The 14,969-nt window shown below is 39.1% G+C and overlaps 1 protein-coding gene across 1 annotated transcript in view; it reads left to right on the top strand.

The window, feature by feature from the left end:
- LOC126192064 (collagen alpha chain CG42342-like) overlaps positions 1–14,969 on the top strand; it is a 660,839-nt gene that overhangs the window by 27,679 nt on the left and 618,191 nt on the right. The window contains exon 3 of the mRNA XM_049932580.1: positions 1,172–1,207. Coding sequence (XP_049788537.1) covers positions 1,172–1,207 — 36 coding nt within the window. The remainder of the gene's footprint in view (positions 1–1,171; positions 1,208–14,969) is intronic.

Genomic DNA, 14,969 nt, shown 5'->3' on the forward strand with positions numbered 1-14,969 from the left:
CTACCATTATTGCTATTAACTTCTTCATTCAGATGCTGCTACGCGGATGCTTGATGGAAATATTTAATGTTTCTTGGTCATTTTTAGAAGCGCTTTCCGCTGTTAATCGCGTTGCTTTTAACTTGTTGGTTCAACATCCAGTTTATGATAAAGCACTCAGATGCGTTTCACAAATGTGCGAAAAGCTTTTAAAGAGCAAAAATATTTCGAATTGTCATAGAACTTTAGGAGCCCAGATATTGTCTCAAAATATCTTGTTAGTAATAATATTTAATATTGCCTAAAGCTTCTGGAGTGACTTAAGTGACGGAATTAGTTAACTCAAATTTTAAAGAGTGTGGTAGTGATTTTGAAATGACACTTACCGCAACGAAATTGAGTTTACAAACGTTAAAGACTGTCTCATCTCTAATGATGCATTTCCTAGTATTTATAATACCGTGGTGTTGATTTACAATTGAACTGATTACCGTAAAGAACAGTGTTCTCTAGTGATGTCTTGTGGTATCGATTTTGTATAGTCAAACGGCTGTACTGCAAAGAGATTAGAGGACCTGCAAGACAACTCCGTTATGTGGGCTGCATGCGCATCAGGCGAAACGTAATTCAGGTCATTTAGATACTTTTGGGTGCCTAGTATATAATTATAAGTCTTTATTGCTGACGACAGACTGCTGTTGGGCTGCGAAATATGTACTATACTGATGTATTATGTCATCGCTAGAGAACATGGCATTAATGTGGACGCCGTTGTCTATAGCGCTCTGAGTCTCATGGACGAACTCTTCTGTTTAGTTTTGTTCTTGTCCATTTAATTATTATTTTCAATTGTAAACACAGAAACCCACAACTAAGCTCGTTGATTCAAACGGTGATTTGTATTGTGTTATATATATATATATATATATATATATATATATATATATATATATATATATATATATAGTAATTTATGATTACTAGGTATAATGGAAAGTCATTCGCGGCTTGCAGACAGTTCGCTATAGTGCAATAATTTCTTGTCCCTTTGATTAAAATGTAATGGATGTTTTATTCGCTTCTAAATAATCTAAGTGAATTTTGTGATGCACAAATAAATATATGAATTCTATGAATCTTAACGCACAAATGAAATTCAATATAACTCAAAACATTCAATTTTCTTTTTCAGGGAGCCATTGGTCCACCTGGAAAAAACGGTTTTCCGGTAAGTAGAACTTCTTTGTGTAGCTATGTTACTGCAACACTATATCTAGCAAAGCTAACACTTCGAAGTGTGGTCGAGGAACTTGTTTCCTTAAACAAACGCTGATAACACGAAAAATTTCTCCACAGTGTCGACCGTCTCTTGGTTTGAGTCAGAACAATAGAAGTATGTTAGCAGAAGGCTAATAATTTTAATAACAGCATCAAAACGGACGACATCGGAGGGAGCCTCATCCAGCATGCGAACGGTGATCCTGTGATAGCTAATCACTTCGAATGCTCATTCATCATCTGTGATGATGGGAAGTGCCATTTGTAAATTAAATGCTCTCCCTCGTTCTCTGTGAGCTATACACAAGAGTCTCCAAACTGGGCACACACGCAAACAAAATATTTCACTCTTCCTAACGTATGTTTTCACGCATTCAGCAAACACTGTTACTGTGTAACGTACAGCTCTGCTGTAAGTATTTGCAGCACCACAAGAGACTGTTTTAAATTACGAAAAATATTTTGCGCTTCTACCTGAATTATGCGTGCTACAAAGCGTACAAAACTTTGTTTCGTAGCTTAAAGAAATTTGGAGAAACTTCTTAGTCATTTATTACAATTGAAAAGTCCATATGGTAGTGTGTGTTTCCAGCAACTTCGTTAGTATCTGTGTTTTGAATGCTGTCTGCAGGTTGTTGTTTCCGTAGAGTAGGAGAAATTCACTTCGTAGAAAATGAAAATGCTCATACAATTACTGTTACAAAGCAAAGTAATAAACCATACTTGATACAGTAACAGCAGTTGTATAAAATAATTTGGATACTGGGCTGCATCATTATAAATTAATAAAGCAACTAAACTGTCGACGTTTCTACCGACTTGCTGAGGTCCCATTCAGGGCAGTTATCCGCCCTGAAGAGAACCGCAACAAGTCGGTCGGAACGTCAGCAGTTTAGTTGCTTTAGTGGCTTATAATGACGTGGCCCAATACCAAAATCATTTTATTCAAAATGACGCCAGCAGTGGAAGCCTACGAACTTGTATAAGTGTTTGTATAGTTTATACATTGTGTTTCGCATCGACAATCGTGACAGAACTTCAGTACAGGTCTTTTGTTATTAAGACTGTAGAAACTTTATTTATCTTGAAGCGTAATACCTAGTATCTTCATCACTCATTCGCCAGCCACTGCTAGACGAAGACCTTTTTCAGAAGGCCCCGTGCATCGCTATCTTTAGCTGTAAGCTTCATGTTGTTCCTTATTGTTTAGCAACATCAACTACCCAACTCCCGTTAGATCGTCACCTCATACTTCTCTCACTTCTTGGAAAACAGAAGGAGGAGGAGGAGATTAGTGTTTAACGTCCCGCCGTCGACAACGAGGTCATTAGAGACGGAGCGCAAGCTCGGGTGAGGGAAGGATGGGGAAGGAAATCGGCCGTGCCCTTTCAAAGGAACCATCCCGGCATTTGCCTGAAGCGATTTAGGGAAATCACGGAAAACCTAAATCAGGATGGCCGGAGACGGGATTGAACCGTCGTCCTCCCGAATGCGAGTCCAGTGTGCTAACCACTGCGCCACCTCGCTCGGTTGGAAAACAGAAAATAACTGTTTCGTCTGGTAATATTCTGCGAATATTACATTCCAAAGCATTTTATCCCTTCCACTTTTCGCGCCATCAACAGCTTCCTGGCAATGAAATTCAAATTTGAAATTCGGTTACAGTTTTCCGGATGGTGTCTACGAAAACTGTAAAGCGATGCACCGTTTCTTTGCGAAATTTTGTGTGAATCTGAACGATCATTTACAAACGATGGATAAATCAATCTTGACATTGAGCACACGTGATCAACTGAAAATCCACGCTGGCTGAGAGAAATGGATAAACAATTACCTTGGTCTGACAACGCGTGGTGCTATCTTTTCAAGAATCACATAATTGGTCCCTATTTTATTAATGGGAATCGAATCAATCACAGGTGCCGTAGTTATTGGTACACATCCCACTGGACTTAAGGCATTCCATATGGTATCAACATGGTGGATGTGATGCCCATTGTGCGTAATGTACACGGATGTTCTTAACAGTATAATTTGAGATCGTTGGATGAGTCATTCGCGAAACATTAAGTAGCTTGGACCAACGCTAGACTTGAACACCTCTGAACATTTATCTGTGGGAAAAATTAAAACAAGTGGTTTTCAAAGAAACACCGATGGATCCCGAAGAGTGTAACGTGTTGCGAAAAGAACGGACGAAATTCAACGTGCAGTATTGTGTGTATGTAGTCGCTTTTTTGCATGCACCATGGCACTAGATCAACATTCTGAGCACTGTATATGTCATAATAATAAACTCACGAACCACATTTGAATTAAGTGGTTGTTTTCGTTTTATGTGGTGGGGCAGACCTTTGTGGAACCATCTCTCATGACTGTGGAACAGTGTTATTTTGTTCCACACACATGTTTGGAGACATGTTCAAAGACTCTTCCCAATGCCGTAGAAAATGTATAGTTTCATTAAAAAAAGTTGTCATAATTAGATAGCTATAAGCGTAGCTTTGTGTACGTTAGAAAGTTCGTCACATTGTCCCTATAGCGTAGCGAAACTCGGCGCTCCATCAGTTTACTTGTCCGGATGTACTTCGGTGGCCCGTCTTAGCTGCCACACCGTATATAACGTGAAACTATCGTGCGAATCTTGTTGCAGGAAAAGCAGATACCACACTGAGATTCATTGGAAGAATCTGAATGAAATATAATTAATCCACGAAAAAGTGGCTTACAGACTACTTGTTCGACCCAGTTGTGGAAATTATTTATCATTACGGAAGACTTATAACGTTGGGTTAATAGAAGAAATAGGGTTGATTCAACGAAGATTGGTATGCTTCATCGCGTGGCTCGTTAGTGAGTGCGAGGGTGCTACAGAAATTCCCAACAAACACCAGAGACAGGCGCTGCATGCGAGGCGTTGGACGTCACGGGGAGCGTACGTGGCTGGATAAGTTGGGCATCATGTAAATTCCTCCCTCATACGTCTCGCGAAACGACATCGACGAGAGAATCAGTGAACTAGAGCTGATGCGAAGGCTTGCCGACAGTCGTTCTTACCTCGTGCCATTCGCGGATGGAACTGCGAAGTGGGGAAAACGACAGCGGTGCTGGAAGTACTCTCCACCACACATCGTTACATAGCTTACGAAATAATCATGTAGATGTAGACTCCTACAGCGTCAAATAGCGTTGAGACACGGGGATATCGAACAGTTCCGCAACGATATCACGGTTAAGATTGCCTACACCTCTTCTCCAACTGAAGCTGTTCTTGACCAGACACTGGAACACCTGACAGGAACTATCCTGCAAGCAGCTGGGGAATCCGTCCCCAGAACCCCGGCCGGCCCCCGACTACCGCGCCATCTCTGCTGCACCCTTGTTAGTCCTGAAGCACTCGTAGAGCATTGCAATGAGGAATGGCTTACACGCTTCTCAGTCCTCAACATAGTGTATAAGTCCCTACAGCAATTCACGAACAGTTTATGAAAGATGCGTCCGAATTTATAACGCGACCGTCGGGATTTACTATGTAAGATGTTAATTCATTGAAAATGTGACCGTGAAGGCGTCTGACTATCCGATGCCGCGCGAGAACTAAATTTCAATTGGCGCGATGATATTTTCTCACTTTTATATACACGTCCTGGCAACTAGTAATTAGAGTGAAACAAAAATCTGTGACGACTGGAAGGTTCACATGGAGCAGCTAATGATGTGTTACATCACTGAGTCGCGTAATAATATAGTAACGTAATAACAACAACAATCATTCACACTATCATTCACTCACATTCAAGTTTTATTCATGATGATGTTTGATATGTAGGGCGCGGTCATCAGCGCCTGTACGAAGTCCCAATTTTTACAGAGACTAATTGTTTTCACAGTCCAATCTAGCCACTGTCACGAATGATGATGATGATGAAATGGTGACGACAACACAAATACCCAGTCCCCGTGCAGAGAAAATCCCCAACCCGGCTGGGAATAGGACCCGGAACCCCGTGATCCAGAGGCAGCAACGCTAGCCACTAGACCGCGAGTTGCGGACAGGCAATATCACTGCTCATCATGTGGTGCAGTTACTAAGTTGGATAATTTACTGCAATTGCTGAAACAGCACGCTCCTAATAAGACTTTACGCTAGAGTGCCAATATAATTTGTAATTAAAAGTTGTGAAAATAACTGATAAAAGGAATCAGTTGTTTACAATGGTTTTAGTTCAATAGTCCCTGAATGTAAATATAAACTATTTGTGAGAAACTGAACTTTCAAGTAATTGTCACTTAGTTGTTGCTGTTGTAAGAGTATGAATGCGCTTGGTGGTAATGGGAATTTATGATATGCACCCTTACTGCTGAACTGAGATTGGGAGATCGTGTGTGCTGGTGTTCAAAGAAATATGCATAAGGCTGAGAACTGAACTGCGGAAGACTATGTTTAAGTAATAAAAGTTACAGGTAAAAGAAAATTAGACTATTTTTGGATCGATGTGGTGGTTTATGTTGGAGAGGACGCGGGACGGCTACTCGTGACGTCGCACTGTGACATCGCTGTTCAGTGGTAGATAAATAATTTCCATATCCTTCCTCGTTTGTTTTACGGCCGTTTTACTTTAATTATTACATAGTGGCACATCTCTTCTTGTAGTATCCCCCTATAAATCCACGTTGTAAATACTCTTCCCTACGTATGTCATCGATCATTACAGAATGCCCACAGATGCACACACAACACACGTCATTGCCACTCCGAACCAACTGCCGTAAACTAGTACTCTCACAGTTGTTGTGATAAATAAAAACTTTGCCTAATTAGTGTAGATCGCGTGCAAGTACATTAAATGTTTTATATAATTTTCTTCTTGTCAACACACATTTTACTTTTCAGTATAGTCTAACTTTTGAAATAATTGATTACACAAATAATGACATCCGCAAAAAATAAAGTGGCAAATTTATGCAGACAACTTCTTGTGCTACAACAGATGGCGTTATGGTTATGGTTAAGGAACAGTGGCGCATACTTTGAAATATTCCAGATTTTATTATGTAATTAATCACAAATGAAAATTATGCTGTGCTTTTAGGTTCCGCAAGTGAGTAACTAAGTGTATGTTACTGTCTTGGCATAATTCCACCACTGACTTTACAGATAATCTTGGCTTGTTTTTAGCAATGCCGATCAGGCGAATACGTTCACTTAACTTGTTTGAGAAACAATTGCGACCTGCAGATGTACAGTACAAAAAACACGAAGACATTATTCGACTGCAACATTGCTTGAAGTAAAGCAATTGCTACTCTTCGCCCCTAAAGACTTGAGAGATATAATCAAATCGCTTCCAGAAAGAAATCTTCAAACCACAGCCAGATCGCCAATGAGTTATTAAAATCATCCATTTTGGAATATTTTTGATAGTCTCACCCGATCACCTCAGTTTCCCAAACACTGGAAGCGCACCGAAACGGTCGCAATGACGGAAACAGGAACATTTTCAGTTGTCTACAAACAATATAGACCAGTCAGCCTTCTGCGAACCCTCGATAGCATTTACGAGCGCCTCATGCTAAGGCCACTTTGGCAGTATGTCAGAAGACAACAAATTCTGCCAATATTCCATCACGGTTTTATTTCCTCCCTAATACAGTTTGACTCCAGAATATCATTTACAGTCTAACGGAATTGTATTCGAGATTCTTTGCTATCTCATATTGCATTGTTTCTCGAGAAGAAACATTCATAAAATTCCAGTAAATTAGCGGTGTGAACTTGGAAATTTTGCGAGCCCAGTGTGGTAACCACTGCGCCACCTTGACTAGTGCCTTCCGACTTTAGACTACAGCATAACGTGCACCTCATGACATCGCGATCAAATACTAGTTTGCCGTATCATATGCGGAGGCTGCGGTGGAGCACCGCGAACACCATCGTACAGGCACTAAAGTAGTCTTCGACCTTGAGGACATGTAATGTCTCACATTGCACCCCATTAGCCCGCCTCCGGGTGGCCCCATTTATTGTACGATATGCATACATTTTGTATCTGAGACCTACAGACTCCTCAACCGGAAATCCATTCACTTCATATTTCATTAAGCCAATAAATTTCTTGTTCTGAGGAGCAATACTGTATCCAGAAGTATCGAATTCATTACCATGACACCTCATTACTTCATATGGAATGCAGTTCTTCACCCAAAAGATGAAGCTATCTGGGTCCATATAAAGTACCTTTGGATCCACTAAATGAGATTTAGCAAACTCATAGTGGAACGATGTTCAGTATGCACATCCCCAAATAGATACGTTTCGTAAACTTTACTGCAGTCTTTGACAGTTCCATAGCAACAAAGTTCTTATTGAATATGGTGACCCCCTTAAAATTTGGTCTGGTGATGCATTTTCTTATGTCGCATGGCCCATCCCATTGGGTCCTAATCAATATATTGCATTCATTTCTTACATTCCGCATGATTTTACCGAAAATGGAATTATTAATTAATTTATAAAAATCTTTTTTGAAATCACTAGTCGCATCTACCCTCTTTTCAGTATTTAATATACTCCTTCAACCAGGGGACTGACTGAAGGAGATAGCTCGGGTGATTCTACCTATCTCCGACCCCACGCTAAGACACTGCTGGAGATTACGATAATGAATTATATACCTCTGCTTCTGCTCAACAGTGGTCACCACTTTAGGGATAGTGTTTCCTCGCAGAACTTGTTGCTCTGGACGTAACTCAAGTCGTTTGTCATTGCATGCATGCCAACAGGGTATATGGGGTCTGCCTCCACCACATACCCTACATCAGATTCAGCCATCAGACCCATTACGTTGCCACCTAATCCCTCTAATTCGTTTTCAGGCACCCATTGAAACCTTCCAACCGGCAGAGGCTGCACCGTGGCGTGCCTGTATAAGTTATTCATATCCAAATATAGAATGTAACTTGAATCGATGGAGGCATTGAACCCTGGACGCATACATGCGTTACTTGCCTTGGCGTGTCTATGGACACACTGGGCAAAGTCCCCCATGGATCCTATGCTCAAAGAAAAGAAGCATATCAGCATAATCAAAAGTTCGATGATGCGCCTTGTTTTTTGAATATAGCATTCTGGGACAATAAAAGGCAGGGTTCACAGAGTACATGGCCATGCATACATTCCCGAAATTTTCAGAAACTTCCACAAGCAGGTGCACGTTGGTGTCCATATATAGTCTCGCATATTCATCCAAGCTGAGAATGTTGAATTCCCGCCAGACATTCACGGAATGCTCATAATCTGCACTAGTTATGTCATCCGTTGTGAGAGTACTGGTAGATGCAGGTATGTCAGTCGAGTTTTGCCTTACTATCCAGATACTCATAAGGGAATACTCCTTTCCTAGTCACAAACTTTACCTCATTGGGGTATGCAGATCAGGTGATGTGTTTGTCCTCCTCAGGTAGAGTGTCAACAAGTTTATTGAGTGAAGTCTGCGTGAAACGCAAAAAGTCTGGGAAGCAGAGCATAATTTTTGGGGTCATTCATTTCGAGAAAGAAATTTACTTATCTATACTCTCAGGCAGGACGCTGACCTGATCTTTCTTCACACCGAAATTAACCAACTGTTCAACTATAAAGTGAGCATCTAATCCACTCAAAGTTTGAAAGAAGAGTGGTATTGGTCATGGTAACTTATACTTCAAGTTGCATGCATAAGATGACAGTGATCTCCAGGTGGAGTTTCAGCTTTTCTGTCTAATGGCAGCCTACAAATGTGATAGTTAACCTCATCATTGTATAATTTTTTATCCTCCTCCAATTCGGTCCTGGGGACGTCAGTGCTGTAAATCAGTGCTCTAAAGCCTATCAGCACCCCATGAAAGTTATTGAGCTCAATGAGCAATCAAACTGCAGGATTATCCCTGACATAAAATTCACAGTGGTTAAGATTTGAATCACGTGAGCATACAGGTTGGGATGCTGCCACATACAGTACGTGTTTTTGCATGAAGGTCGTGTGTGAGGCTATGGGGTTCCCCTTCACAGTGGGTGACAGGAGCAAGGAGACATTCAAAGTCAGCGTATGCAACAAATGGGCATCATTCATGGTCGTGAGCATTCTTGAGATTGAAGAACTTGTTTGCTTCTGAAGGCATAACAACATATTCCAGTTCCTTGGATTCACAGACCTCCAGATGCGTTTTTAAATACTTTTCTTCTGAAAAGATATTTAGACACCTGAAGCACCAACGTCTGTTGAGAAAACAATGGACTACTCTACCATGCAAAACTGCAATGGTATGTCATTTTGTTCCAAAGATATTAGCTATGGTACCAAAGACTTTCTACGTTTTTCTGGACCCTTCTGTATATTGCACATGAGAAGAATGTTGCTGACCGACAATGTCAGCCAACAGCCTTAGTTTGAAAATTCGCCGTAAGTTAAAGAGTGCAAGGACCACTGACAGAGTTAGGGAGGGGAGCATGTGTTTCAGTGATGTGTAATATCTTTCTTATGACTCTGAAGTATCTATTGTTGTCATCTCGTTATCACGTTCTAAAAAGGCATTCCGCATGTATGTTAAAATAAATTAGTTCTTCAATTTGTGACGTGCTGTGTGTTTGCATGTGTTCCCTGCCAATTTTTCTAAAGGAGATTCACAGCAGGAGCACAATGTGTTGTGCAGTTGGATTTCCTGCCTGCGTCTGCGCTTCGATGACATGTCCCGTCGAATAGCACAAAGAACAAATGACAAGATAGCAGCATCAGACTTCTGTGGGAAAAGTGGGTGCAAATGCATTCGAATCTGTATCATCCTCACACAAACATTATTGTAGTTGAGCAAATACAACTTAAATTTAAAATTATAATAACTTTTGGTACATAATTTATTAGTATTATGCTCTTAAGGGGAGCCAGAACAATCCATCTCCTCCATGTTAATTTTAGCAAATAGAAGGAAAATTTTTTCTAAAACCATTAAACATTTTGCTCTGAAATTTGGACTACATGTTCAGTGAATATTTCTCTACAAAGTTATAATGCCATGTTAAGAAATATTTATTAGTTTTTGTTTTACAATTTTTTAAACAGATGCTTATTTTTTCTGTAAAATTTTGCACTTTTTCTTCTATAACTCTTGAATTATACAATATTTTTTTACAATTTGTTATAAAAATGAAGGAAAAGAAGTAAACAAAATTGTGTATAAATTTCATTGATATACTGTTAGCAGTTTTTGGGAAAATGTTCCTCAAAGATGAAAATGTTGAAGTTACGGGAAATGGATTCCAAAGTTTTTTAATACATTCCTGCCCCATATGATGGATTATCAGTATCCTCTTCTTTTTGCAGTGTTAGTTTCCTTTTCACTGGTCTTTTCCTCCCTTTTGCTGCATGTTGTAGGCTTTTGCCCCTTCTTCCTGCACCTCTTAGTCTTTCTTCATAAATTAGGCACATTGTGGAGATGGTGTTGTGTCCTGGTTGGAAACCTAAACGTTTCAGCACATCACATTTGATAATGTTTCCTTCATTGTATGTTGCCACTGCATCATACACTCCAAAATGCAATGTTTTTATCTGTACAAACACTCTTTCAGGAATCCTAATCCAAATTAAATTATTTACACTTTGTTGTGGATTTTGTTTTTTCCCTTGTAAACACTGTGATAAATCTCTGAATATGGGGTTAATTACATCAATTACAGCATTTGGCAAACTGTTTTTATGGGCATATTGCTTTCCTTATTGGTACTTACACCATGAGTCATCACCTGTGGGTCACAGTGCTTGTTGTGGGTGCTGTTGATGCAGTATGGAAAATAATGCCCTTACTGCTCTCCTCATATGCTCAATGCTTCTTGTATTTTGCCTAATTGCACACCCATAATACCTCTGCAATCTATCAATTGCTTCATCTGTCAGTCTTCCTCTTCCTCCAAGGGTCTTACCATCACTAAGCTTCTGGGATCCTAAGTCTGCTTTAGTTTGTGCAAGTGAGCCCCTATGCACTTCTGCACATGTCCATTGCACTGCTGTTTTTTTAATGTGAATTTCATTGCCATAAGGTTTGAGTTCCTCTACAGCCTTATATACATTATACCACTCCTGTGATCTGGAAAAAATTGCTTTCACTCCCTCTACTTCCATCACTTCACTCGTGCTGTGAAAATTTGCTTTAGAACTTTCACTATGTTCGTCCTTGGTATTGCCCTTACATCTACAATGTTTTGAGAGAATAGCAAAATCAATTACTTTGCAACTGTCTCCACTGGTAGCTGTCACAATTCCATTAAGAGATTTATGACCTCTACGTTGCCATGATCCATCTAAAGCAACAGTTAAATCTCTACAATTTCCATTATCTGTCACAGCTTCTTCGATTGCTTTCTTCATTGTTGCTTGAGCAATATCTTTGGCAGAAGATCCCACCAATTCATTATAAAATCCAAACTTGGTTGGTGGTTTTGGCAAGTTCATAATTCCACATAACATTGTCCCTGCAGCACTGCTCTTGCCAATGCAATGCAAGCCATACACTAGCCTAACATTTTATCATACATATTCTTTCCACTATTACCACTATGAGGAATACTGTTAGAATTAGAAAACGAAACTTCTGCAGCACATTTGTTACACTTCAGTAACATTTTACATGCCAAACCAATGTGTGAAGTTATTTTAAATTCCAGTCCTCTTTCTTTGCAAACTTGGCATAATATATTATGTTTCAAAATATTAGAGAGCAAGGAAATGTTAATTATTTCATTCACATCATTACTTTCACTTTCATAGTTTTCAAATTTTTCTTTGCTGTCACAAAGTTTCTTGCTGGAAGAAGTTCTATCACATTAATTTGGAGTAGTCAATGTAGTCGATGAAGCAGTCTGAGCAGCATCTCCCTTCCAAACAACAAAATATTTCTTCTTCCACTCATTGTGCCTTTTCTTAAACACTCGATTGCTGAAATGGGCATATTGATACCCACAAACCAAATACGTGAAACAGTATGAGCAAAATTCGTCAAAAACGCGAAATTGAACAGCTAAACAACACAAAGCAAACTCCAGAAGTCAACACACACGGCATAGCGTTTATGTTTACCAATACGAACAGTCACTTGTCACAGAGATGAAGCCATATATCGTTGGAAAACAAAACACTATCCAATTCCGCAAAGATACCCTGCTTACAGCCAGCAAGCTGCGCCATCAGAGGTGACACACCAACTCGCTACAATCGTTTGCGCGGCGTGTCAACTTTGCAGCGATAAAAAACACACTTAGAATTCACTTAGAAGGGTGAGACTTGATTTGTTTCATTTAGAAAACTCCAAATAATTTTATAATGAAAAAACCAAAAAAACATTAATTTTGTCATTTTCATCGTTCCGGCTCCCCTTAAAAACCAATCGATTCAGTATGACCCTAAAGAGAGTATGGTATGTGTGAAGCTCTTTAAGAAAAAGAGGAAGGCTAAACATTTTCATCATTTCACAACTGGTTTCAGCTTCTGAAGCCATTATCAAATGGTTATGTTGAAGAGTCTCCATATGTACAGTCGTGGAAAATAGTATTCATACACCGTTGTTGATGTAGAATAACTTCATTTATTAGAACTAAAGATCAGAACCAGATATGTTATTTGGTAAACCAGCAGTATAGGATTTCATTCCTAATTTGTACTTATAAATAAAAGGACACCTAAATTAGCCTTATGCAAAAGTAAATAAAAATACAGTTCCAGCTGGCTTCACACAGTGTAGAAAAAATGTTTCATACATGCAAAGAAAATTACAATGTACATAAATATAATGTCTATGTTTTATACTTTTTAGGCATTCCTTTTCTATTTATCACTTCTGCTAACCATTTTGGCATGGAAGAAACCTCTTTTTTGGTAGTCTCTTAGGTTTCAGAGCAGTCTTACTCCATATTTCATATTTCCTGGCGTACTTGAAAGGTGCTCAACTGGATCCAACACCACATCTAGCCATACATCCTCATACCATAATTCTTACACCACCATGCTGTACTGTGGGTTGAATGTGTTTGGGATTCAGCTCAGTATTTGGTCATTCCATACCAAACTATGCCATCATTTACAAATACGTTAAATTTACTTTGGTCTGTAAACAGTACCTCGTTTCAGAAACTTGTGTTCTTGCTTATATGCGCTCGAGCAAATTCAGGTCTCAGTTTCTTGTTCTTGATGATGTATAGTTCTCTTCTAGGTACCCTTGTTCCATACCCTGCACTACTTAAAATGTAGCGTAGAGCCCTTGATGTGATTTCCTTCCCAAACTCATCACCAACAAGCGCAGACAATCCAGAAACTGTCAATTTAGGATCGTTTTTGACCATCCTTGTTAACATATTTCGTTCTTTTTGAGTTAGCTTCTGTGGTCGATCTTTTCTTCTGCTGTTACAGTATTTCTTTCTCTTACTCGCGATATTATGGACTGGACAGTTGCCCGGCTTCTTCCAATAATATCAGCTATTTTTTAAAATGATATTCCCTTTTCATATTGGGAGATAAGTATTTGTCTTACTTTTCAGTTGTTTCTTTCCCTTTGAGATGCTTTTTGCTGTTGCATGTCATTCATGGTGAATGAGAACCATCATTCACGAGGTGAAGCTTGCTACTGAAGGCATAGCTCACTGCAAGCGGTTCGTTAGTCACTTCTATGTTTACATTTCTAGTAGTGTACGAATACTTTTTTCACCACTGTGTGAAGGCAGCTGGTACGGAGCTTTTATGTACTTTTTTTCAGAAGTCTAACTTAGTTAATCCTTTTATATGTACAGATTAGGAAAGACACCTCATATTGTTAGTCAACCAAGTAACACCTCTGGTTGTTAAATTAAAATAAAGTTGTGGGCAGCGTTGTATGAATACTTTTCCCTATTACTGTTTATAAATGGTAGCGAATTCACATTTTGTATTTGCTATCGTGTTTCTCTACAAAAATTTAAGTACTATGTGAATTCGCTTCATTTTTATACATATGACAACTTTTCTTAGCAAACAGTGGATAATGGCTTAAAACGCAGGAAGTGGTTGTGAAACGAATGAAAAGTTTATAAATATCTTACTGCCTGATTGGGAAGAATACTGCATTCAGTCACCATTTGTAGGCCTATATAGGTGTGTTACGGTACCGGCAATGAAGAAGCTGGGTGTAACAACTTGTAGGGGTATGAAATGGAATGATCACATTGTCATACATAAAAGTTTTGTAGCAGATTTCCGTATTTTGATAGATACCCATCCTAGAATGTTGCTCAAGTGTATGGGACTTGTTTTTGGGTGACATGTAGATGTTGTTAACGGGGTATTTCATTGATTTGTCATGGGTGGTACACTTGAACTAAAGTTTTCAACCGTTGAAAGCTAATATAACAAGTAGTGTAAACAGAAATAAATAAATACTGATGAACGATGATATGAATAGTTGTTGTACTTTCTTTTTAAATCTGAATATCAGAAATTTACAAAGTGAGCTGTTAATCGTCTTTAAAACATTTTCACTGGGGGTACAGCAAATGGACATAGCACTGAACACGACCAGTAGTTACAAGATCTGTGTGAATTAATCCAGTTATATTTGAAAACATCAAAGTCACACTATTAAACATTTACCTGTGTGAGAAATATCACTAAATATACATTGTTAATATTTACTTATAAAAACTGAAATTGAAGAGTTGC

This window comes from Schistocerca nitens, chromosome 1, assembly GCF_023898315.1.
Source record: "Schistocerca nitens isolate TAMUIC-IGC-003100 chromosome 1, iqSchNite1.1, whole genome shotgun sequence".
NCBI lineage: Eukaryota > Metazoa > Arthropoda > Insecta > Orthoptera > Acrididae > Schistocerca > Schistocerca nitens.